This window comes from Eucalyptus grandis, chromosome 3 (genome assembly GCF_016545825.1).
Source record: "Eucalyptus grandis isolate ANBG69807.140 chromosome 3, ASM1654582v1, whole genome shotgun sequence".
NCBI classification, from domain to species: Eukaryota; Viridiplantae; Streptophyta; class Magnoliopsida; order Myrtales; family Myrtaceae; genus Eucalyptus; species Eucalyptus grandis.
The window spans coordinates 51,469,957-51,497,130 of NC_052614.1; the positions used below are offsets into that span (position 1 = coordinate 51,469,957).

Consider the following 27,174-nt stretch of genomic DNA (forward strand, 5'->3'; position numbering starts at 1 on the left):
TGTCTATAAGTCTGAACATATGAAATCAGCTACCATTGTAGGTTCATTCCTAGGTGCAGGGCCTCTAATTATGCCTGTTGACAGCCACCTATTCACCCTGACTTTTATGTGCTGCCCATTGCCTACCAACCATTAGAGATTATTTGATATAGAATCTCAACCTAGTAAAATGCTTTGCCATCCCCAAAAGGGTCGGGCACCTCTATCCACATGTCCGAAGTCTTTGAACAGGAAATACAGCCCTTTGAATATCCTACTCCATAGAGAGGTAGGCTGTTGAAATAGCCGCCAAGCCTGTTTGGCCAAGAGGGCTTTATTAAAAGTGATAAGATCCCTGAAACCAAGACCACCCATGTCTTTACGGCTTTTAAGGGTTTCCCAATTCCGCCAATGTATGCCTGACTTGTTTCCTTGAGATTGCCACCAAAATCTAGCCATCTTTTGTTCAATAGATTTGCACAGTGATATAGGGATTTTAAAGATAGACATGGCGTACTATGGAATAGCTTGCACAACTGCTTTAATCAAGACTTCCTTACCGCCTTTGGAGAATAACTTTTCTTTCCAACCATCAAGTTTCGAGTGAACTTTAGCCAACATCCAGGAAAACATTTCTTTTTTAGATTTCCCCCAGTCTGATGGGATGCCAAGGTATTTGCCTGTCTTTGTCATCACTGGAACTCTGAGTTCTCTGGCAAGAGTCTCCTGCATATCATTAAGACAAGCACAGCTAAAGAAGATTTCAAATTTATTACGATTCACGTCTTGTCCCGTTGCTTAGCAGTATTGGTTTAGTATATTTGCTAGATTATGACATTCTAGCATTTTCCCTTCGATGAAAAAGATAGCATCATCAGCAAAAAATAAGTGCGATAGGGTATGACACATGTTGATTTTAATGCCTTTAATGCTGCCCATGTCCACTGCTTGATGTATGAGAGTTGAGAGAACATTTGCCACTAAGATGAATAGATATGGAAAAAGTGGGTCGCCCTGCCTAAGACCTCTCTTCATTGGAAAAGAAGGGAGAGGTTCGCCATTTAGTTTGACACCCATAGAAGCAGTAGTAACACACTGCATAACCAATTGGACCAAGAATGCATGAAAACTCATCCTCAAGAGATAATCTCGAAGAAAATCCCATTCGATACGATCATAGGCTTTTTGCATGTCAAGTTTGAGTACAGCCTGAATTTTGCGCTTCCATTTCCGTGTTCGAATTTGATGTAGAACTTCCTGGACCACTAAAATGTTATCCTGGATCTGGCGTCCACTGACAAAAGCACTCAACTCCGTAGAGATTAGGGTCGGGAGCCAAGGCTTTAAACGATTTGCTAGTATCTTTGATATGATTTTGTAAGAAAAGTTGCAGAGACTTATTGATCGATATTGGTCCAGCTTTTCAGGGTGAGATATTTTCAAAACCAAAGCGATAAAAGTCTTGTTAAGTGTGGGGTTTAGCATACCCGAAGCAAAAAATTATTTAACTGAGCTAACAATGTCATCTTGTAAAATATCCCAATGAGCTTGATAGAACTGACCGTTTAAACCATCTGGGCCAGGTGCTTTTGTGGCTCCTAATTGAAAGGTTGCTTTGCGGACTTCCTCTGGAGTTACTTCGGCTGTAAGACAGGCATTCATAGTATCAGTCACCACCACTAGGCATTGGTTTAGGATTGGGCCATAGTCTCGCTGACCCACCGAGGTGTATAAATTCTGAAAGAAGTGCTGTGTCATGTCCTATAATGATTTCGGATCTCTAACCCATTGCTGATCTTCATTTAATAACATACCGATTCTGTTGCGCTGTTGTCGCTGAATGGTGGTGGCATGAAAGAATTGAGTGTTTTTATCTCCCCACTTTAGCCATTTTACTTGAGAACGCATTCCCCAGTATTGTTCTTCTTGTTGCCGCAGGTGCTGAATTTCATTCTTTAAAGCATCCATCCTGGATTTAGCATAATGAGTATCTGTGTTATTGGTTAGGTTCTGAATTTGTTGCTACGGTTCATTGATTTGACGATGGCTATTCTTGAATTTGGACCTACTCTAGCTGGTTAGGGCTTGCGAGACTCTAGTCAACTTCTGAGGTAAGTTCAAAGTCTGATTCTGAGTAGTTTTTCAGGCAGCTGATACTACTGAGTGACACTCTTGCTCTTGTAGCCAATAAGATTTAAAGAAAAAGCCTCTCCGTCGTCGAGGTTGGGGTGCAGTTGTCATCAAAAGGAGTGGGCTGTGGTCTGACCTGATGGCTGGTAGGGCGAAGATTTCAGTTGCTGGAAAGGTAAGTCGACATTCCATAGTACAAAAAGCCCTGTCTAGTCTTTCTTTAATTAAAGCATCCCCTTCTCTGTTATTACATCATGTGAAAGAACACCATTTGCTATCTAGATCCATCAGTAGACAATCATTTAACATCTCTCTAAAAGATTGCATTCGCTGTGTAGAAGCTAGCTGCTTACCTTGTGTTTTCCACGGATATATAATCTCATTAAAATCTCCAATGCATAACCAAGGTAAGGTGTTAAATTGGCTGATGAGCTTCAGAGCTCTCCATAAGAATTGTCATGGCTGAAAAAATTGCCGGCGCGTGAAGACAAGTCAAGCACATCATGGTTCCACTTTCCCCCTCCGCCAAACCATATCAACATAGTCGGCGTCGTTGATTCACTACTAGGTATATCCTTTCTTTCGAAAACACTTCTAGTCCCCCTGCGAGGCCTATTGGATTTTCCAAAATGTCGTTTGGGTATTTGAGTTGTTTTTGAAGTTTCGAACACCACTTCGCGATTCTTTGTTTCCATTAGAAAGAGAACATCGGCCTGTTCCCGAGCCACCAACGCCCTTAGGGCTTAAACTGTTAGGGGGTTGCCCAACCCCTGACAGTTCCAACTGAGTATCTTCATTTGTCTTTAGGTGGCTTATTAGGGCCAGCCACCATAGCTCAAGCTGTTAGTACTTTCAACTTCAAGGATTGGAGTCTCCAGGAGATGATATTCATCAAGTCCATCTTTCAGTGGGTTATAGCGTTTAGTCTTTTTATCGGACTTGCTTTTGTGCTTAACTTGTTGCTTATGATTTTCTTTGATTTTGGGGAGATTTCTGATCCTTTTGCTGTAACCAAGTTGTGGTTGTATGTAGGGATCGAAGGTACCGGAGCTTGGAGGTTTAAAGGACCATGAGGATGTTGACACCAAGTGATCGGGTTCGCCATAGTAAAAGGTTGGCCATCATCAGAAAACTGGATAATTTCTTTACCTTTGCTACTAGGAGGTTGATCCACTGGAATCTCATTCACAGGCATTAAGGGGGTCTCTTGGACTATTTCATCTGCCTCTGACCGAGATTGAGGTGAGGCATAAAAGGTGAGCCAGAATGGGCTATGCTCCCGTACCTCTGCCCTTAGCCATTGACCAAAGTACATTATGTCTTTTCGTTCAAAATTCTCCTCATCATAGGCAATATCTTTACAGGTCATGGCATAATGTCCTAATTTACCGCACGAATAGCAAAAGTGGGAAAGGCGTTCATACCTGAAATCTAACCAGAAATTTTTGCCTTCTAAGCAGAGGAGTTGTCCCGATTTAAGAGGTTCCAGGACACTAATCTCAACCCATGCTCTGCTAGTCCGAAGAGAGGTACCATCCTTACCATCAATTTTAACTTCTTGCACCCTGCCAACATGGCGAACAGCTCTTCTGATAATGTCTTATGTGCATCTCTCTAAAGGGAGACCGATAACTTGGACCCAAAAGTCACAAGTGGAGAAATCATAGCATTGTAACGGAGTATTAGGCTTCCAAGGTTTGAGTATGACAAGATGATTGGCAAAATGCCAAGGTCCAGTATCTAAGACCCGCTGCTTATCTATTTCAGTTCTAAACTTGATTACATAGAATCCAGCCTCTGGTTGTGTGATTTCAACATGATCTATGCCCCAAGCTCTACTCATAGTATTTTGGAAAACTTGAAAATTGATAGAGCTATGAGTTAGGGCCTTATCCACAAGAATGAGCTTGCATTCTTCAATTTTTTCAGGTGAGGGAGCCTGATCCCACACTTCAATACGCTGTTCTGCCCACAGTCGACCAAGGCGATTACACAAAGCAGCCAGGCGTACGTCTTCGTGAGGATCTGGAGTCTGTGCGGGAGGTTCCATGGTTGAGCGAGACTAATCTAGCCAGAGGAATTGTCTATTACAGTAACTAGATAGGTCAACTGGCTTCTCTTTTAGCCAAGTCGGTAGCTATAGGAATCTGCATTTGTTGCAAATTCTCGCAACTGATCTTGAAATTGATTGCATGTAGGGCCGATGAGATGAACACACTTATGAGGAAGAAACAGGAGCATCGTGTGGATAACAGCGTAGGCGGAAGAGGGTTTGATCGAAAAAAGGCATGGTGAAAGCTGGGGAATCAACACTCGGAGAAACAGAGAAGATGGGGATGTGAAATTCAGATGATAGGAGATGGATGAGGGGCTGGGTTAGGGTTTGGGGAAATTTGATGGGAAACTACCATGGGTGGTAGAGAACGAACTCGACAAAATGAGAGTATGACATCAGAAATTGTGCCGCTCTTACTCTTAGTGCATTATGTTTCTCATATTTTAGCTGTCAATAAAAATTAATCTCAATACTTGCAATTGCAAGAGTAAGAGTTGCGTTGTCAAGATTTTAATATGAAAGTAAATGGCCTCTCATTCGGAAGTAATTTTATCTGATCAAAAATAAAAGGTATATGGCAAACACTACCTATAACATCTACGTATCATCAATTTGGTGCAATTATGTTCTTTTTCCATGTCGAAATATCATAGATTGGACCAATGAACAACGATATTTCGCAATTGATATTTTAAGAAACCATGAGCATTTCATGAGACAAAATAATAAATGCAATATCAAAATACCAGAACTTGGCCAGATTTATTGCACGAATGTTCAGTGATAAATGCACTGGTATGTCAAATAAGATTGCAAGTACAAGGATGGAGGTATTAAAACTATGCAACTACTAAATTGGTTTACCCCTGCGCGTTATATTGAACGTAATTAGTTATACAAAAGATAAACGAAAATCTGTCACGTTGTTACTTTGTTATACTTCATTTAATATATTTAAAGACATTCATTTTTCACATAACCGAAAGAGAAGAAGAGAATGGCTTGAGTGATCGAGGATCAAAAATGGGATCGATACCCTACACCTGTTATCTGGAGTAATTAACTCGTCGTTAAATGCGTTTTCGTTTAACTAGTATTTACAATTATTTTGTTTATCTCCTTTTTGTAAAAACTTTGGGTAGACTTAAAAATTCACCCCCTCGTTACTTGAAAATCCTTTAGGGCTCTTTTGCAAACTTATTCACTTTAAACCAAAAGTTCAATCTATGTTCTTATAAAAATGATAAAGCTCGACACTGGACGATCAATGCAAGTGGGCGAGGATGTTTTACTAAAAATTTCAACCGAGCTTACCATCTTAAACTCTCCATTCCCATTTTTACATTTTCTCTTTAACAATTGTTTTTCCCTTCCGAAGATATGAATTATAATATCATCTGCAAATGTCACGTAAATAAAAGCTAAGATTGCCTCGTGTAAGTCAAATTTATCGCATATAGTATTGAAGAAAAAGTTCTTTTTTCCCCTTCTTCCCTCAAAGTTGTCCAAACGATGTGGTCCTCAAGTTTTTGTTGGGGGCTCGAGAAGAAGAGCAGAAAGTTTGTTGAATTATCCATGCACGATGGATCGTCCGACTGAGGAAGAATAAACGTTGTTCATCCCCAAAAACAAAAATACAAATAACTCTTTCTGCGTTAATCTTCTTGTTTTGTGAAGTTCTTGTTCACTCAGAGAGTATGCCGCCAATTGTCGTCGTCTTTAAGAAAAGCATGCAATTGAGTCAAATAAATGAAACATCATAGTTAGATTTATTACCAGTTTCAAAAAGATATTTATACAATTATCGTTGGACAAAAAAATATATAAAGACACTTAGATTCATAGGCTGACAAATATAGGTTGGTTACATTTGGTAGGTAGGATAAAATTTGAAATATGATAAGATTTATCATATCCTACATTTGATGCCTACTCAATATAAGATAAAGATGAATATATGAGAGATATAAGTCGGATAAAATTATCCTCTAGGAGATGTGAGATAAAGATGGATAAAATTTCTAAGATCCATAATAAGAAAGTTATTTTCTTGAATAACAAACCTATTAAATTAATAAAACTGAAATTATATTTCAATATAAATAATATTTGAATTCTAATATAAGAAATTCAAAATAACGAAAAATAAAAAAATAATTTTTTAATGTAATCTCATTTTTATGTATGTATTTGACTTTAATTCTATATTATAATGTAAAATCAATATATAAATACAAAAATATATTTATATTTATTACATATTTTAGGTGTTTTTGTATTTTAGGTATATTAGTGTAGTTTAATATTACATAAATTTTTATATGAGAATGATGGAAGAGGGAAAAAGAAAGAATAAATAAAATAATTTTAAAAAGAGAGGAAAAATAAAATAAAATGTGCAAAAAAAAAATTAGCGAATAGTATTGTGAAAGATTTTTACCATCTCCATTTGTGAACTTTTAGATTCATTTGCACTAATATACCTTTTATACCAAAAATTATATATGATTTGATGTGAATATATCTAATTTTATTGTTGTGATTCACAAAACAATGGATTGGATATAGCAAAAGCAATGGATTTCATATCATATATTATCTTATCCTATCCAGTCTTATCTTAATTAAAAATCCGAATGACCAAACGTTATTTTGGATTTACATTCATATCACATCCTATTTAGTCATATCCTAATTAGAGATCATATCCTTGAATGAAAATTGGTTTTTTTTTTTCCTTCCATTGGTTACAGCAATTAATTATCCGCATTGGATTTGCTTGCCTAAGCTAAGGTTTTAGTGGGTGAGAATGGTTTAGCTTGCCAAAAATAGGGAAGGCTTTCATATGAATTTGAGAAGAGTTAGGGATCTAAGAAATTATGATTTCAAGCATTAGAGGTTAGTCTTACATTTAAATTTCAATCTTGTCCCTAACTTGATAACTTACCATCTTAATTCACCATCAGCTTTCAATGAAATTTATGGGAAAAATTTTAAGTTTGAAACGTTATACTTGGGTTAAATCAAAGGATTTATATTGCATATCATAATAGATTGAATCTCGATGATAAAAGTCGTCATTTAAATATTCGAAATATCATTGTTAGATTAGATTCAATCTTATGAGTCCATGTATATTGTTCCTTGGAATGTCTCAATAGAGTTAAAATACACGTGCTCAAGAAAGAGTTTCTTAAATTCTTATAGCAGAAGTGTTCATCACGTGTGTAAATCACAGTAGGAACCTTCAATTCATGCATATCGTTTATGTTTCCTGAGGTCTGAATCTGAAACCGAAAATAACCCAGGGGACTTTTGGGGTGCGCATGGATTTGTTTACATTCTTTTTGTTCACAGGAACAAAAACAAAAAAGTGTTTGTTAGGGGAAGTTTTGAACAAAGAACACGTTTGGTAACGTTTGGTCAGGGAATAAAAAATGAACAGAAACACGTTTGGTAAATTTTATTATTTTTTTGTTTCTTTTAATTTTTTAAACATTTTTTTTTATTTTTATTTTTCCTTTCTTTTATTTTTCTTTTCTTCGGCCGGTCACCGGCCTCCGACAACCGGCCGACGGGGCGGCGGCCTCGCCCGGCCACGGCGGCCGAGACAGCCTGGTTGGGCGAGGCTCGGCCTCGCCGGCGCGAGGCCGAGCCTCGCCTTGGCTGGGCGAGCTCGGGCTCGCCCGATCCCCGAGGCCGAGCCTCGCCATGGGCTGGGCGAGCTCGAGCTCGCCCAGATCCGGCGAGCCCGAGCTCGCCCGGCCAAGGCGAGGCTCGGCCTCGCCGGATCCGGGCGAGGCCGAGCCTCGACGGCCGGTCGCCGGCCGTGTCGGCCATGGCCGAGGCCGGCGACCGGCCAAAATGAAAAAGAAGAAAAAAAAAAAGAAGAAAAGAAGAAAGAAGAAGAAGAGAGAGAAGAGTGATTTTGTTCTTTTGTTCCTTCAGAAGTGTTTCTTTCGGGAGAAACAACTTTTTTTTTGTTTTTTCATTTTTATTTCGTTAGAAACAAAAAAAAAAAAAAAAAACAAAAACGCAACCAAACGCGTTTGTTCCTTTTTTGTTCGGGAACACTTTCCGTCTGAAGTGTCTAGGAAACACTTTTTGAGTGTTTCCATGCACGCCCTTGGTGTTTCTCTAGTCTATGTGTCATGCTTCCATGGTTTTCATTGCTGGTCACTGGCGTGCTGCTTCGTTCATCGCTTCCCTTTCTCTCCATATGTTTTGGTTGTGTAGCGGCTCTGCGTGCTACTGGTTGTGTTCCTGTGGTTGGCGAGGTGTCGTTTGGTGGAGATAGGAAGTTTACAAAGGGTAGCCGGCGGTTGCCTATAACATGGCAGCGACAGTGTCGGTCTGATAACTGAAATTGGGGCCGCTCGTTCCTAGGATGCTGGGAAGGAGACGAGGGAGATGGAGACTGGAGATGGCCTGCGGGAGGGATTCGGCTGAAATGGCCAGTTGACATAGTGAGTTGGGCTTTGTCCTTTAGTGATCTTGGGCTTTATTTAGCCTTATTAAGTTAGATAGATTGGGCTGGGGATTGTTATGAAAGCAAGGGGGCTTGATTAATGGGCCCACTTGCGACTTGTCCTTGGGTAGCCCAAATTTGGTTATTCACATGTGGACCGAACCAGGGAATTTGGCCCGCGTCCTTGGAGTCCAATCGGACCTTAATGTGGACTCGGGCCAAAATTAGGCCTGAGCATTGGATGGAGAGCGTGAAATCAGCCCACTTTTGGACAGAGTCAGAATAAAGTATTACTTTTAAAAAATTAATTAAATTTAAAAAATATTTTTTAATAAAAAATTGGAGAATTTGCTGAATATCAAAATTTAGAAAATAGCTTGGAAATAGATCTTGACCTAGTTTTGGGGCTTTAGGCTATAGTAATAGATTTGGCCTTGTTTTATTTAATTAGCATATCTCATTGTTAAGTTTCTTTCTTTTAGGAGTTATCTTTAATGAGCGTCTTAGTACATTCATCTTGTAGATTAGAAATTGAATTTGATTTGAATTCAAACTTTCAAGAGATCATGTCTTTGAGGCTCACATGTGTATTCTTACTTCCCCAAGCGATGGGATCCGGACATTGGTACAATGCCCTTCCGGTGTAAGGAAGGAAAAAGGATGAAGAAGAAACGAATAATGAAAGCATAATTATTTACTCCGCTTGCATAGGGTTGGGGGCAGCAAGCCAGTAAGGCTAGACCCCCGAACATTAGATGATGGATCATGCTAGTGGAGGATGAACAAGGTGACCATGAAAAGCTTTGAACAAGAGCAACGAATAATGAAAGCAGAATTACTTACTCCGCTTGCATAAGGTCGGGGGTAGCAAGCCGGAAAGGCTAGGCCCCCGAACATTGGATGATGGAGTAAATGTCATGCTAGTGGAGGACAACCAAGGTGACCATGAAAAGCTTTGAACAAGGCCCGGATTGGTGGAGGAGGAGGAGGAAGAAGAGGGCGGGGAACACGGTCTAAAAGGCTACGAAAAAGACGATTCATGGCTGAGGGTTTTTGGTTTTTGGAAAAGGGGTCATGATGAATTGGGTTTTCATGAAAGAGCAGTCTATATAGGCGAGAATATATCGCACGGGACTAGGATTCATCAAAATCCACTTCATTCACCAAGTCATGATATCTCTTTTAAGCATTTAATTCACATGCTTTCCGTCGGAGCAAAAATAGATTAAATGAGACGCCGTTGTGCTCAATCAAAATTTTGTCCAATTTGGTTTAAAAAATTTATAGATATCAATTTTTTTCAAAATTTTACAAATCACATCGTTTGAAATGCTTGACCATCTGAGATTTAGAGTTTTTTTCATCAAAATCTGATAAAATTCGGTTTGATAACATTACATCACGTTCTAAGTAAATAAATAACTTTAGGAATCAACATTTTCATAGCTGAGTATTACGTCTCCAAAGAAAAGATAAATGGAAAAATGAATTATACTAGAATCAGAAGAAGAAAAAAAAAGAAATACTCACATCATGTCATATTTGAGAATAGCCGTGAGATTCTCGAACCCCATGCAAACAAGGGTAGCGTGGTGGTGATGGCAGTGGTGGTTGATCCATTAATTTTCTAGAAAATTTGAAGTCCTAGCGTTTTTTTGTTTGAAATTCAAGCCACCTTCTTTAAATAATTGATTCATGGGCTTTTCGTAAATGCAAAATTCGTTTCAATGGCACATCGAATTTTAAAATTATGCCCGATCAAAATTTGGTCCAACTTGATTTAAAAAATATATAAATATCATTTTTATAAAATATTTTCCCATTCAGATAGTTTGACCTTATGAGATAGCCTTTACCTAAATACCCATTTATCAACTCAACCTTAAAATCGAGCCACCACTCTACTATATTCAAAACATTATATAATGCTACACCCTCTTTCACATACTCTGTTAGGTCTTTCTCTTGGGGAAGGCTCTCTTTCAAAACTAGTCTCCTCTCTTCCATAAAAGCTCTCTTCCTCTCCAGTCTGCCTCCGATAGTTGGAGTTTTCTAATTATCTAAATTACTTAAACAATCGCAACAATCAGTTTTCATAAAAGGAAATATCATTACCAACGGTTTGGTTCAATACTTAAAAATTCGCAATATTGACATTTTTTTTTTTAAATTCAAACCATATTTTTTAAACAATTGTTTTGCAGGCTTTCCACAAGTGTAAAAATCGAGGTAACGGGGCATCGACTGAAAAGTTATACCCAATAAGAATTTGGAATTTTCTTGCTCAGATTGTTTGAAACACTTAACCTTATCATTCTATTGTTTATCATGCATGTCAATCATATTTTGATAAGGCCCCATTTGCTTTGGCTTTCCCAATGGGCTTTATTTTACCCCCAAAGTTCCTTGAGAAAAATATTTTGCGTTTGATTCACATTTTTGAAGCTCCATTTCCCAAATGCTAGTATTTGGAATGCTAGTATGAGGTTTAATGATTTTTTTTCTTTTCAATATTGCCCTTATTGATAATTATGATTTGCCCTTTTGCCCTCAAAAAATACTGTTCATCGTCTTCTTGGACTTGTGCTCCATTGTGAAGCTAAATCGGGCGACGCTCAGCTGCGAGCAGCTAAATCTGGCTGTCGGGAAGTCTCGCATGAGGTCACGCGACCTTAGGCGAGGTGGCCTGAGGTCGGGCAACCTCGGGCGTCGACTGGGTCGCACAAACTAGGCGCCGCTACTTGAGATTTTCCCTGTAAACTTTAGTCTCAATTGTTATATTTGTGAAAATGACATGCGAGCTAGGTAGGCCTAGCTCAAGCCCAAACGGGCTAGGCCTGTCCTTGTAAATATGGCCTTTTGGCTCTCGTGGAGCTGGTAGGGCCTACAGGAGCGCCAAGCCCGTGATAAGTATTGAGCTGTCTAACCACAATAAGCTACTCCAGTTAATATAGATTATATAGCTATATGCGTTTGTCAAACATCTTATAAAATTTATAACGCAGTTTTTTTTACGATTGAAACTGCTGCGAGATACCTGTACCAAATTACTTCTTATTAATGATGAGTACAAGCCTAAGTCACGAAACGTAGACAGTATATCGTAGCAATTTACGCCCAAAAAACATGAAGTTTCAAAATATCATACTTTTAATGATGCATAAGTCAGTCACTCAGTCTTGTTAGTCATTTTATTCGAGTTGATCTTGTGAAAAAATGTCTTCTTAAGTTGAGCATGGGCAACCTCAAGCTCCACTCAAAAGAAGCTCAAGTAGCTTGAGTTCGAGTACAAATTAAACTAGTTGTTATGAGTAATTAATTAGTCAAGTCCAAACTACTTGCAAATAGCTTGACTTAATTTCACAATAATCAAATGACATATTGCGATGGTCACAAATCTCTCATTGCCGTCCTCTAGCCAAGGCGACAGTTGACCTTGTTAGACCTTGGTTTTTTCTTCTTTTCCATTCCAGTGCTCTAGTTTTTTTTTTCTTTTTCTTTTTTTCACAAACTTGTTAATTTTCAAGTCTGTTTTGATGAAATCTATCTAAATTTGCTAATTTATCTTCCGAACCGGGAGAGAGGATCATGTTGGTGTTATTGCTTTAGAGAGAGAGAGGATCATGTTGCTGTTATGGACCGTCCAAAAATTGGACGAGGGAGTGGCGATGCTGCGTTTCTTCTTTTTCTTATGCCACCCGCCATGAGAATCCGCCGTGAGATCAGGGAAGACACAATCCCGTATTAGCAGACAACAAGGAAAGCACCGCCGCTGGAGATTCTCCTTTCCTTTCCTCTTTCGCCCTTTCTTCCCTTTCCTTTCCTCTTTCTCCTTCATAGTTTCAACGTATGTACCATGCATGTGTCTTGAGTTCACAGCAGGTGCAAGGCTCTGGTTACCCAGTTACACCGACAGTAAAATCAACATGACTTAATAAAAAATGAGACAAAAAATCCACGAATTTATTTTGATCTTTAGAGTTGAAACTAATCCCTTGAGAAAAGTCAAAAGTGAATAAATACTTCCTCAAAAGATATATTATTGTAGGGTCAAGCCTACTTAGCCCATTGTCTATAATTGTAATGTTAGAAGATTTCCACACATAAATATTGATCCATACACTCTTTAACTTTTTTTATGTAGAACAAGGCACTCTCATTTGTAACTTTTTAATAATTGCATCTAGAAACAGGGCAAGGTGAATGAACCCTCGATTGCCGAGGCCCCGCAGAGGGCTGTCCTCGACCTAATGTTTTTATCTGTCGATTGACTAATGTACGGTTGTAGTAACCTCATTAAGGTAATTAATGCTTTGACTCGATGGCATGGTGCAATCTTGTTGATTTTTGATTGGTTGCCATTCGAATCTCGTGTTTTTCAAAAGACACGACAGCCCAAATTATTTTGTTTGTGTCAGGGGAATTGTGGTCTCACTCTCGTGACATTTATTTGAACACGGTATCTACAAACATAACTCTTGCAGATTCAAAAAAACGCATTATCATTCTAGTGACGCTAGTGTCACGGTCCATAAATCATCCCGTACTCATGACACTTGTAAGTGGTGCTTGGGATTATCGAGTGAAGAGTGAGGGAGCAGAAGGGACAAACACAATTGGTCCGTGGGAGTGGCGTCCGGACGATTGGTGCTAGGAGTTCTAGGATATAAGGAATATATCACTTAGGAGCTCTGAAAGCGGGGTTGGCCTCCCGTGCACAAACTGGTCGGGAGCTTATGCTGCTCTCTTGACTAGGCCATGGCAGGCCGAAACCAATTGTTGAGCTTAAAGAGATTTGCCGTCTCACTCGATGGACTGGACGCCCAAGTGAAGCTGGGCATGGTAGGATCTCGTACGAAGAAGCATTCACCGTATCGTTCGTTGGAGCAGCTATAGAAGGAAGGCTGGCCTAGCAAATTCTGCTCGTCAAGTGCCGCACGGGCCCTTCCGCAGCCAAGAAAACTGTCGGCCCGTGACAAGTGGTATCAGAGCAGGAATCCCTCCAGTAAGTGAGTGAGTCGGAGAATCGAACTTCTCGCTTTAGTGCGGGTCGAACTAATAAGTACTAGTGGTACCGGTCCTAGTGGGCGGAAAGTGAATGGTCGGGGCAAAAGATTCTCAAACAAAGATGGGCTCTCTGCTCCTAGGATGGCAATGGGTGCTAGTACGAATCGGTTCCTCGTCGAGCTAATAGGGAGTTGGAGATGAACCGAACCCTTGCTGAATAGGGATAACGTTCCTGGATCGATCAGTAAATTTGAAGAAGATGTCTGCTACCATGTTTTCAACAATGGAAGAACCACCATTTGGTCTGCTAGGGTCAAAGAAGTTGAGTAGGCAAAAATGATGCTGCCAAAAGATGCGGTTGGCGAAAAATGCCACACTTGCCAAAGAAAGCGCAGGTGACCGAGAAGGGCCGAGTAGTTAAGATCTAAAGAGACTATCAATGGAGGAAAACCTGTTTTGTTGGGTGAGCGTGACCATTTGATGTGAAGTCCCAAAAGTGGCGCATCAATAGTTAAGGGACACAATGAAGCGACTAAACAAATCGCAACAAGGGCGTTGCGAACTCGAGTGGGGGAGAATGTCACGGTTCGTGAATCCTCCCATACTCGTGACACTTGTGAGTGGTACTTGGGGTTATTGAGTGAAGAGTGGGGGGATAGAAGGGATGAACACAACTGATCCGTGGGAGTAGCATCAGGACGACTTATGCTAGGAGTTCTAGGATAGAAGAAATATATCACTTAGGAGCTCTAAAGGCGGGTTTGGCCTCCCGTGCACAAACTGGTCGGGAGCTGATGCCGCTCTCCTGACTAGGCCATGGCAGGCCAAAACCAATTGTTGAGCTTAAAGAGATTTTCCGTCTCACTCGATGGACTGGATGCCCAAGTGAAGCTGGGCGTGGTAGGATCTCGTACGAAGAAGCATTCATCATATCGTTTGTTGGAGCAGCTATAGAAGGAAGGTTGGCCTGGCGAATTCCGCTCGTCAGGCGCCGCACGGGCCCTTCCGCGGCCAAGGAAACTGTTGGCCTGTGACACTAGGGTAACAGTCACTGTTACTCTCGAGAATAATAGTGACCGTCCGGCCACATACCGAATTTGCAAGAGGGGCAACCGAAAGTACAAGTATGGTCATTTTTGTCTTATTTAGCCAATTTTTGTTGCTTAAAAATTTAGTTGCGACACCCATTTTAAACCAAAAGAAACAAGAAAAAGAAATTGAGACACACCTCATATAGATATTGCTCTCTATAAGAGAACTCCTCCGACCAAAAAACAAAAAACAAAAATGAAAGATTCTGCTTGTTTTTATAATATTTGAATTAATGAATATATATAGTTAATATGTAATGCAGAATTTTATTTCATAAGATATAAGCCACAGCTACTAGAGGCAATTCTTGTTATTGGTTCCACACTGTGCTAAGTTCATTTCAAAATTAAATTAAATAGGCCAATGAAAGCTTGCCTACTGAAATATACTGCAGAGTTTTACTGCATAAGATATAAGCTACAACTTCTAGAGGCAAATTCTTGCTGAGGATTCCACGCTGTGTTAAGTTAATTTCAAATTAAATAGGCCCATTAAAGCTTGCCTACTGTAATCAATCATATCAAAATGATCAAATTAGAGCATAACACATTGATTATCTAGTAAATAATACTGCACATTCCAAATTTCTTATCTTATTAAATAATACATTTGGTCACTCCAATCAGTGTATGATTTGCCATTTGTGTTATGTTTGTGACAACACTGAATTTATAAAAAGTCTCCAAAAAAAATCATACGATTTATTGGACAATTACGTAAAATTCAAGAGAGTTCGGTCAGTGGGTGATAAACGAATATACTTGCATTAGATGTGTAATTGAAGAATATGTTTTCGTGTGTTTGGGAATATTTAAAAAAGAAAACTAGCATTTGAAAATTTTCGATGAATGAAAGGATGAAAATATCATTGTAAAAATCTTTACCAATATATATATATATATATATATATATATATATATATATCATTGTAAAAATTGTTCAAACATTCGCTACGTAACAACTTTGTAGACTTCAAGGGAAAAAAAAAAGAATTTTTCAGAGAGATTACTTCCAAAGAAGAGGTTTGTAGCACCAAAATTGATCCTATAAAAGGAAGGTGTAGAATTGAGAGTAGAAACCATACAAATAAGTGTACAGGTTTCCTCTAAGAAATTTGTGGCCAGTAGATTTCCCACCATTACTTCATCATTTCTCTTTCCCATCGAGAGTTACCATATTGTCTTATTGCGTAGATTTTTTTTTTTTTTTTTTTTTTTTTGGTTTAGCGAGTTAGACCATGGGTGCGTTTGGGAAAGCTTTTGGGGAAAGTCTTTAGGAAAATGCAAAAACCTTTGAGCCAAAGGTATTTTCCAAAATGCAAATTGTGTTTGGTAAATTGTAATTTGAAAGCTCTTTGTGAAGTACCTTTGAGCAAAATGGTGTTTGGGGGAATTACATTTACAAAGGACTTTGTGATAAAAAAAAATAATCAAAAGAAAAATAAATAAAAAATTGATCGGCAAGGGCAAGCGACCGCGGCGATCGAAATTTGTCGCCGACATCTGACTCAGGCAACCCTGCACACAACTGGGGAGGGCTACCCGGGGTCGAGCGACCCCAAAGACCATTGGCAAAGGCCGCCTGAGGTCACACAACGCCGTCGCGACCTCCGGCCACCCTAGATCTAGGGTGGCAAGGTCGTGCGACACCGCCTCAACCTCCGGCGACCCCGCCGTGACCTAGATCCCGGGGCATCGGGGTTGCGGGAGGACCTCACAAGTGATCGCTCGCGGGCGGTGGTGCCAAGGTGCAGTGGCGTCGGGCTCCGGCGAAGGGGGAACAACGAGGCACGAGGGTCGGTGACCGAGCGGAGGACGGTGGGCATAGGCACGACGGAGGCAAGCTGCTAAGGCGGAGGTCCTGCAAACGGCGAGTGGAAACGTCGGTCGGCGTGGCGGAGTCAGGCGTTGGGTCGTGGGCTGCTGGGCGGCGACGGTGTTGGGCGGAGGCGAGCTCAAATCTGCAGGTGTCGGGGCACTCAAGTAGCGAGATCGGGACAGCAGCAGTTGAGCGATGAGGGCCTCAAGTGCTGGGTCGCGAGCTGCTGATTGACGACGGCATCGGGCGGAGGCGAGTAGCAGTCAGCGGTGACGCGATCGTCGAGCGAGATCGGCGCGATGAGCTTCACGATCTACTGCAGGTGTGGTTCGAAAGGGGCAACGGTCCAATCGGGTTCAGATCTGGTGGAGCGCGGCGCGGTGGAGCGAGAGAGGGCTCGCGGGTCACCGGCCACAGGTGGTTTGGCGCGGTCGAGGGCTAGCGTCGCGGTGGTCGGCGGCTCAAGTGCCGGTGCGGGTGGTGCTAGCGCGGTCGAGGGCTGCCGGCACAGTGGCTGACACGAGCAAGGTTGTCTCCGTGAAGAAGATGAACAGCATCCACTCGCGGAAGAAGAAGAAGACGATGAGAGGGCAAAACCGGAAAAATGAAGAATCAACGAGGATAATTTGGGAAGAAATTTTTTTTTAGCCCCTCACCCTCAGCATTTTCGGCATGCTGAAAGCCCAAGACAGCCCCCCACCTGCCTTGTGCTTTCAACCTTCACAAGGCTAACATTTTGCAAAGGGGCTTTGAAAATTCTTTGCCAAACACCCCATACTTGGCCCAAAGATCCTTGGGGCTTCAAAGTAGCCTTGAGAAGCTACTCCCAAACGAACCCAATTTGTGGAAATGTTGTCGGCACACACTATCCACCTCTCTAGGCAATCTTAAGATTGTCTTTGATCTTATGGATTTTTAGTTGTGATAAGACCAAATATGATAAGATTAGAAATCTAGGGATTTTGTTATATCATATTCATTATTTTATGAGTTACAATAATAGAGCTGAATACTTTCGCATCCTATACCGTCACTATTTAGTATGAATGTCATATTACTGTAAATGAACCTGACAATGTACAAATAAATATGGTAATAATCTAAATCTTAAATAGCGAAGGAGCTCATTGCAATATTTTAGAACCACAAGTTTGACTATGATAAGAAATGTACATGATCACCAACAATATCGATGAGGTTGATCAGCCAACGAATGCCAAATTTAGTAAGAGAGAGAAAACATTATAATTCACCTTCTCGATCCTAAAAATTATAGTGCTTCAACTCTCTTGCTATTTCATGAAGTGTCAACGTAAATCACATAACTATGGAGGATAGGAGCATCAGTCTCTTGTTATAGGACCGCAAAGTTATGGAGGAGAAGGAATTTCAACTCTCCCACTGTTTATGTGAAGCTTTAACATGAAAAAAATATTAAAAAAAAAAATTATGGAGGAGTCTTGAAACTTCAATATGAATTAGGAATATGGAGGAGAAGGAGACAAAGAGTGTACAGGTTTTTCAAAGAAATCTCATTACCCCCTCATTCTTCAAGATTAGAAGAATCCTTTTCAAGTTTGAAATTTGTTCATTTAAAATCTGGATTCTTCCACTTTAATCTTATTTATTTCTTTTATACTTATTATTATTTATTTATTTTATATTATTTTCAACTATTATTTTTATTTTATTTTTATTCTCTTAAATACCCTTCTATCATTCCTTGAAATTTTTTTATTAAATCATAAATTATAATAATATACCTAAAATATAGAACAAACATAAATAAATTATATATAATATATATTGTATAAAAAAATAAATTGATGTATATATTAATATGAATGATTAAAATAAAAATTGTTATACTTTTTATTTTTAACATTTTATATTAGAATTGAAATATTATTTTTATTTTATTAATTTATAAAGCTTGTTATTCAAAAAAAAAAAAATTATACCATGGATATAAAAATCCTATCAATATCTCACATCCTATGTGATATTTTTATCCATGCTACATCCCTAATATATTCGATCTTATTCTTTCTTGGGCAAAAATCAATACAAAATAGAATATATTTATCCTACTCTGAGGCACTCCTCCATATCAACTAGGTTGATTTAGTATTTTTCTCTTGAGGTCCTCTGAACAAGGCTTGAATTAAAGACCGCAAGGAGGGGAGCAAATTCTATTATCATTTTGGCCAACACTTTGTTGCACTTAAAAGATATACTTATTTTCAAAATATCGGTTACCCATAATGGAGGAAAGTCGATTTCTGAAAATTGCAAAGCTTTTCCGAACCAGTTATTTGACAAGTGCCATTACGATGCTCTTCAACATTTTCCTTCCAAATTGTAGACGTATTTATAAACTCCAAATGGGTGTATGAAAGTGTGAGATATACGACCACTCGATATTTGACTTGTTGTGTAGTGGAATACAATTCAAGACAATCCATAGGAGCGTGTAAACAAATCTTAGCTTGAAAATTGCAGTAAGTCTAATTTTAACTTGAGCGATTAAATACATTACCGAGCGACGGGTGCAACCCATGCGAGCTTTGTGCATCCCGGCCCAAATAATTACTAGAGCTTACGGTGTCAACCTCTCGACCCCGACCAGCACCTCCACTGTCTCCGCCTGGCTCCACCACCATCCGCCCCGCTCCATGGTCTACATATCCTTCGCGGCATGGCTGACCTTGACCTCTCCCAATTTTTCGAGCTCGGCCCCAGACGTTTGGGTGCTCGGGTACATGGTGGTGGAGATGGCGACGGGGAGGCTGGCAATGGCCATAGGCGAGCTCGCCTTGTCAAGATTGGGCGAGCAGCAAGCTCGCCAGCCTTGGCGGAGCCAGAGCTCTCTTGGATCTAGTGAGCCACGAGCTTGCCAGCCGTGACAGAGCTCGAGCTCACCTGGATCTGGTGAGCCGTGAGCTCGAAGGCCTCGGTGGAGCCGAAGCTTGTTGGCCTTGGTTGCGATGGAGCTCCAGTTAGTGAGCTCGGCCTGTTGGCGTCGGCAGAAGAACAAGGGGAAGAAGAAGGAAGAAGAAGAAGGAAAAGAGAAAAGATGAAAAAGATAAATAAAGAACAAAAGAAAAGAAAATAAATAATAAATAAAAATTCAATTTTTTAAAATAATTAAAAATTATACATATTTTTAAATATTTTTGGTAGATAAATATCCATACACATATCAGAGAAGTACTTTTAGAGGAAGCTCGATGTTGTCTAGATCGAAATTTAATCGATATCGAAATAGAAATTCTAAACATTATAATGTAATTTTTAATTTACTAGATCACAATTAAGAAGTTACGCATTCTCGCATCCGAGAGGATTCGTTATAAACATATATTATTTTTAAGTCAATCATTAATTAATCAAACATTTTCTTATCGAGAATTTTTCAAAAGTATTTCGGTTTAAGGTTTTCACTTTTTAATTTTATTTACTAATTTTTTATTGTTTAATGTATTTTTAATTTAATGTGAAGTTTTTATTCAAGTAATATATGTGTGTGCACGTGCGCAAATGAAGAGCTTAAAGTGGATTAAATTAGTAGGAGTGAGTTTTTATGTATTGAGTTAAATATTAATATGTTTTAATAGTATGAATCGAGTCGGGTATGTGTTATTAAATTTATATTACAGGAAAATTGATCAAAACGAGTTAAATTGATCAATATAAGTCTAATCATTTTCGACCCAATCCAAATATGATTCAACTCACTCGTTTGACAATCCTAATCATTGCACGATCGTAACCAAAATCAATGGTCGTAATACATGGGGGATCATGGACGTCTCGATACATCTAAATATTTTTCTTTTGGAGCGATTGTAATAATATTTGCTTGGCATTGACTCGTGTATGATCACTAAATCCGACGTTATCCACGGAGGCCTCCGTTGACATTTGACTTGACGAGGAAAAGGGGAGAAGTTGCTGGGCATTGGGTTTAATTAATTGGTGGCGAGGATATTCTGCCGAGGCGTTGGAAAATGTGGTTCAGCACGGAAAGAAGAATGTCCCTCCTCTTTTTACACCTAAAAAGAGAAAGTAACTGATGCGAACGATTGGTGTCCATGGATGGAGCTGACGCGCTTCTTTTCATTATAAAAATAAAATAAAAATTATACCCTCTTATCATATGTGAGGAATGCCCGCGGATGGAGCTGAGGTGCTTCTTCTCATTACAGTTAAAAAAGAGGTGCTTCTATGTCCATGGATGGAGCTGAGGTGCTTCCTTTCATGATACCTTCTTATCATATGTGAGGATTTTGCTGATGTTCATCATTGATTAGTTTGGCTTTAGCTTGGATCTATTAAAATTGAAGATAATAAATATTCTATTTGGTTCAAATAGACCTCATCAGGGGCGAGTTCGTTGAACCGTTAACAGATTCCGCAATCGGATCGTTGCATTTTTTATTATTGTACCTAGTCCGGTAAACTTGTTTTCTTTAAAATCTATGCTTAATTACATCATAAGCATATGACGGTGATGTGACAACGTCCCGAACGCTCTAAATAATGTATCCACTACAAGAACTGTCCATATTCCAGTCAGCTACAGCAAAAGAAATTGAAACTCTAGTGTATGAGGTGATTCCAATTGAAATTTCTCGACCCAAATACAAAATCCATTAAGTGACTATCTAATGAAATTTTGCCAATTATGTTTAAACCAACACCACATCATTGAAATAATCCTTCAAAAATTTAGAAGTTTTCAAATTTACCAACAAATTGTTGACCTTAATGGTAAAAGAGTTTGCTCCCCTTTTTGCGGTCTTCATTTCAATCCTTGTTGGGAGGACCTCAAGTGTAGAGTACTAAATGGGTCCGGTTGATATGAAGGAGTGAACCCTTGAACTACCTTTGATAGCTAGGATAAAATTTAGAATATGATAAATTTATCCCATCTTATATTTGATCTCTGTCCAATATAGGATAAACTTGAATATAGGAGATACGTAGCATGAGTAAAAATATTCTATCTCATGTTTTATTCTAAAATGTATATTCTATATATACATTATTATTTATATTTGTTCTATATTTTATGTATATAAACCTTTCTCGATCACTTTCTCCACCTTCTTTGCAATATCAAACTGAAGACCACAGAGGGGAGCAAACTCTTTTACCATTTAGGCCAACACTTTGTTGGAAAATTTGAAAACTTCTAAATTTTTTAAAGATCATTTTGATGTTGTGGTGTTGGTTTAAACATAATTGGGAAAATTTTATTAGATAGTCACTTATTGGATTTTGTAATCGGGTTGAGAAATTTCGATCAGGATCACCTAATATACTAGAGTTTCAATTTCTTTTACTCTAGTTAACCGGAATACAAACAGTTCTTGCTTTGGATACATTATTGGGAGCGTCCAAGATATTGTCACATCACCATCATATGCTCATGATGTAATTGGGCATAGATTCTAAAGTAAACAAAGTTTAGTGCACTGGGTACAAGCATATGTAATCGGGCATAAATTCTAAAGTAAACAATCCAACCGCGTTAATATTTCCTCCCTCCCCCCCCAATGTAAATGGGTATATATTCGAAATTAAACAAAGTTTGGTGCACTAGGTACAACAGAAAAAATTGCAACAATCCCCCCCTATATGTAATTGGCATAGATTCTAAAGTAAACAAAATTTGGTGCACTAGGTACAACAACAAAAGTTGCAACAATCCAACTGTGGAATCCGTTAATACTTCCTCCCCCCTCCCAATGGGGTCTATTCGAACCAAATAGAATATTTATTATCTTCAATTTAAATAGATCCGAGCAAAAGCCAAACTAATCAATGATGAACATCAGCAAAACCCTCACATATGATAAGAAGGTATCCTGAAGTTTGCCTTATCTTTTTATCTTGTAAGGAGCAGGAGAAGTTATTCATGCATACGTTGGGAGGAGTGAAGTCTGAGACTGGCTAATAATGTAGGGTTGAGTTTTGGTAGAGAGAGACAGAGAGACAGAGAGAGGGGACCTGGCAAGACGACGTCGGATGCGGTGAGACCCCACGCGAACGGGGTTATGGAGGTTCAAGCTAGAGATGCCGTTCAAAGATCGTTCTTTTGAAGACGAGTTCCCATTGGATGAGAAACTTCGGAGAACGAGCAATGCTCGTACTGGTCAAGTCTTTGTGTTTCGTGGTTTGGAGTTGGAGTGGCCCCCCACCTTGCCTCGTCCTAAATTTCTTCCTCAGTTCAAAACTCTTCATCATTCATTGCGAGAATACTCGAGATATAAGCAATGGTTTCATTGATAAGTAATATCTCAGGCACTTATTAAGTAACTAGACGCGGAATTTTTGTAGGTAAGCTCATAACATAAATTTTAAATTATGATTTATATGAATCAAAATCTTTGCATTATTAATCATCGATAGAGAATCAATGCTAGTCCAGAGTGAGGACCGCTAGACCTGCGCGAGGGTCAGCAACCCTCACCTAGATTTGGGAGATGGCCACTGCCTTTTTCCTATTTTTGACGGGGGCTTACTAGCCCTCGCTTAGGTGCTGGGGACCCCGTCGGCCGTTTTTGCCGTCCTATTGGTGATGGGGTAGCGGTCACAGGCGGGAGGAGCCATTCTCCTTATTTTTACCTTTATTTTTTTTTTTTTTTTTGTCTTTTTCAATTTTTGATCTAATTTCATTAAATTTGTATTTAGACAAAAATACCCTTGATTAGTTGGAATATTTTGCTAGCTAGTAAGGTTAGACCCTTATTTGAAACAGTCATAACTACTTCAAAATCTTATTTGAGAAAATAATAGCACTTTAGACCATTTCATGAAACAATTTTCACTTCAACAAATAAGGGCACTTCATGCCTTTATTCAAGAAAATGAGGGCACTTCATGCCTTTATTTAGAATTTTCTGCTATTTTATTAGCATGAGAATTACATTTAGATGAAATTTACAAACCTTTAAGTCATTTCATCTATATTGCATTAAAAAAATACAAATTTCAATTGACTATTCTATAATTATCATAAAAAAACATACACTTGAAAGAGGGGAGTCGGACACCTAAAGTGACAAAACTTGGCATGAGGGGATACTTGAGTGCCAAAAGTTAATAAATGTACACTTAAGTGCTAAAATCATAGTAAAATGGATTAGTTAAGTGCGAACGATGAGAAAATTCGACCAAAATACTGATATATCATTTTTCCAACAAGACAAGTGCAAAACGACATCATTTTCACGCGACGTGGAAAGAAAAGCCAAAAACGACGTTGTTTTGATTCAGATTTAAATAATAATTTAATTTAATTTAATAACTAAACTTAAATAATTATAAATAAATAAAAAAGGCAAAAGCAGATCGCAGAAGGTAAGGGTTGTGCAAGCCCTTGTCATTGCCTCCCACCGTCGCTGAGAAGGGCCGACGATAGGGGGAGGGGAGGGTCGGCGGGGTCGCTGGGCTTTGGCCGTGCAATCGGCGACCCTAGCCAACCGTTGGCGAGGGCCCGCATTCCCTCGCCAAGATTTGGGGCAAGGATCGTGGCCCCTCTCTCAAATCGTCAAGGGTCATCGGCCCCTAGCTAAGGCCCGGCGACCTCGGCAAGCCCTTCCCCCACCGTCATCGGCCCTTCTCAATGACGGTGGAGAGGCGCAGACGAGGGCTCAGTCCTTGTTTCATTTTTTTTATAAAATAAATAATATAAATATTTTAATTTAATTAATATTTATATTTTTAAAAAATAATAAATAAAAAAGACAAAATGATATTGTTTTGGTATTTCGTTACTAACTCAGCTCTTTGGCGTACTACGTAGGCGAGTTATATTATTAAAAAATTATCGTGTAGGATTTTCGGCCATCTTCGTTAGACTTGATACTCGTGTTTATTTTGAAAAATTGATATTTAAGTATCATCTTAGTAATTTTTGACATTTAAGTGTCTTTCCCTATTAAATTTTAGCATTTTCTTTTACCTTTTCTAAAAGAGCAGCTCCATCGCGCCTCCACACCTGGCAAGACAACATCAGAGTCGGTGTCGAGCCTCCACACCTGGCAAGACAACATCATATTCGGTCGGAACCCGACGCGAACGGGGTTTTCAAAACCCCAGCAAAAAGCCATAACCATTTGGGATAAAGCCTAAAAGCCGAAGGTGAAAGGGGATTCGAGGCCTGTTGCCGGTGGCCAGCACACGCTCCTCCCTCCTTCCCTCCCTATAAAACCCTCCCATGCAAACGGAACCTGGAGAAGCACGCGACATCACCTGAAAGGTTTCGCTCATCTTGTCTTGGCTACAACTGGGTATTTCCAATCATACGAAAGCATGGCATCGGTCGTGAAAGTCCAGCCTCCTACGGATGGTAACATCATCACGATCCTCAGCATTGATGGAGGTGGAGTTAGGGGAATCATAGCTGCCACCATTCTTGCTTCCCTGGAGTCTGAACTCGAGGTAAACATAGGCTTAGCTTCTAGGTCTACCCCGTTAAAGTCCAGTGCGTTTCGATCTATCTTCCAAAAGTTTAGTTTTTTGCCTAACAGGAGCTAGACGGTGAGGATGCCAGACTAGCGGATTACTTCGACGTGATAGGAGGAACGAGCACGGGCGGTCTAGTGACAGCCATGTTGACCGCGCCTAATGAGAAGAATCGCCCTCTCTTTGCGGCCAAGGATATCAGGTCCTTTTACCTCGAGCACAGTCCCAAGATTTTCCCACAGAAGAGGTACATCATTCATGACCACATTAATTACATCAGTCTGTTATTGATTCTCTGGACTTCAGTAACTCGGGTTAGTTTATCTATTGAAAAGACCTAGATCTTGTTAACGTACATCTAGCTAAAGCACCAATATTTCTGTTCATACTTCTTTTTTGGTGGTGCAAGTATTGATAAAGCTAATTTGATTTGAGTAGAGGATTGTGGGGGAGAGTAAGAAACTTGGTGAAGTCATTGACAGGTCCCAAGTATGATGGAAAATATCTTCATGGGCTAATAAAGGATAAACTTGGAGAGGCTCGTTTGCACGACACATTGACTCATGTCATCATTCCAACCTTCGACATCGAGCGTCTTCAGCCCACCATTTTCTCTTCCTATGAGGTCTCTCTCTCTCTCTCTCTCTCTCTCTCTCTCTCTCAAATCTTAGGTATACTTTGTGTATGTAATTGCGTTTAAAAAAGTTAAGGCTTTTGATCATCAAGACTACTTGTTCAGGCAGACATAAGTTGAGATACTGATGGACGAATCGAGGCCATAATAGCATTTGAATGCTAGTCATGCATGCTTAATGATATATGACGCCGCAGAGGGATCGAGCTATATGCGAGATCATCTTGACAAAAATTTGGTTGCTATGGAATGATATTAAGAAGCCATGTTGAGAGTTTGACAAAATGTCAAGTATGCATTTGTATTCAACGAAAGTCTCCCGTATATACATGAGAAGGTTTACAAAGAAAAAGTCCAATTCAAATTGATTTACAGAATTTCAAGTATGAGAGCATTAGATTCTCTGGGTATTTGAGCATGTCTTGCTACTTAAGGACATGTGCGGAGGTCTAAGAAATTTATCAATCTCGTCCTTCAGGTTGTAAGATCTCCATGTCTGGACGCTCGACTCTCGGACATCTGCATTGGGACATCCGCCGCCCCGACTTATCTACCACCTCACTGTTTCAAGAATCAGGACGATCGAGGATGCACTCGCGAATTCCACCTTATAGACGGTAGTGTCGCTGCAAACAATCCGGTACATAATCATCACTATTTTCATAGTGGTCCACCTTGATCATGGCATATGATCAAAACATCACTTGATTCTTGTCATTTGATACTCCTATACTAGGTATTGGTGGCTATAGCCCAGGTGTCCAAGGAGATAGCCAACGCCAATCCCGATTTCTTCCCAATTGGAGCGACGAACTATGGACGATTTCTTGTGATCTCGATCGGCACCGGTTCGCCAAAGAGAGAGCGAAAATACAACGCCACAATGGCCGCGAAATGGGGAACCTTGGACTGGCTTCTTCATGGCGGTTCAGTTCCGTTGGTGGATGTGTTCACTAAGGCAAGTGCAGATATGGTGGACTTTTATATATCTGCAGCTTTCCAAGCACTCCATTTTGAAGACAACTACCTCAGAATCCATGTAAGCTCGGTCGATTAAAATTGAACTCTAATCGTTTATAGTACGTAGATTAATATCAATTTAATTGGTGTATCTTGCATGCGCACTCACTTTTTTTCTCGTTTTCTTTTTGCAAATGCAGGATGATACATTAACCGGGAAAGATTCATCAGTCGACATCGCTACGAAGGAGAACTTGGAGAATCTTGTGCGGATTGGTGAAAGGTTGTTGAAGAAGCCCGTCTCAAGGGTAAACCTCGAAATGGGGTTATCCGAACCGATCGCCAAAGGAATAACCAATGCTGACGCTCTAAAGAGGTGTTTGAACACATCCATTCATGACAATCAATGAATTAGATTATGATCAATATTGCATTTATTAGTATGTGAACTTAACTCTATTTCTCTGGTGCAGGTTTGCTAAAAAACTCTCTGAGGAAAGAAGATTTCGAGAGTCTCGATCTCCCTACACAAATAAAAGCTCACACCGATGAAGA

The 27,174-nt window shown here is 39.6% G+C and overlaps 1 protein-coding gene across 1 annotated transcript; it reads left to right on the forward strand.

Annotated features, from left to right (window-relative positions):
* The first annotated feature begins 24,872 nt into the window (after positions 1-24,872).
* Positions 24,873-27,171, forward strand: LOC104429956 (patatin-like protein 2). The gene is made up of 7 exons (XM_010042749.1): positions 24,873-25,001; positions 25,091-25,272; positions 25,464-25,650; positions 26,138-26,299; positions 26,396-26,698; positions 26,820-26,995; positions 27,093-27,171. The coding sequence occupies exons 1-7, from the start codon at positions 24,873-24,875 to the stop codon at positions 27,169-27,171; spliced, it is 1,218 nt and encodes a 405-aa protein (XP_010041051.1).
* The last annotated feature ends 3 nt before the right edge of the window (positions 27,172-27,174 follow it).

What these genes read in the sequence shown, in the direction of transcription:
- LOC104429956 (XM_010042749.1), top strand. Translation starts at nt 24,873, where the DNA reads ATGGCATCGGTCGTGAAAGTCCAGCCTCCTACGGATGGTAACATCATC. An exon ending in CCATTTTCTCTTCCTATGAG is followed by an intron (nt 25,651 to 26,137) that starts GTCTCTCTCTCT and finishes CTCGTCCTTCAG; the next exon opens with GTTGTAAGATCTCCATGTCT. An exon ending in GTGTCGCTGCAAACAATCCG is followed by an intron (nt 26,300 to 26,395) that starts GTACATAATCAT and finishes CTCCTATACTAG; the next exon opens with GTATTGGTGGCTATAGCCCA.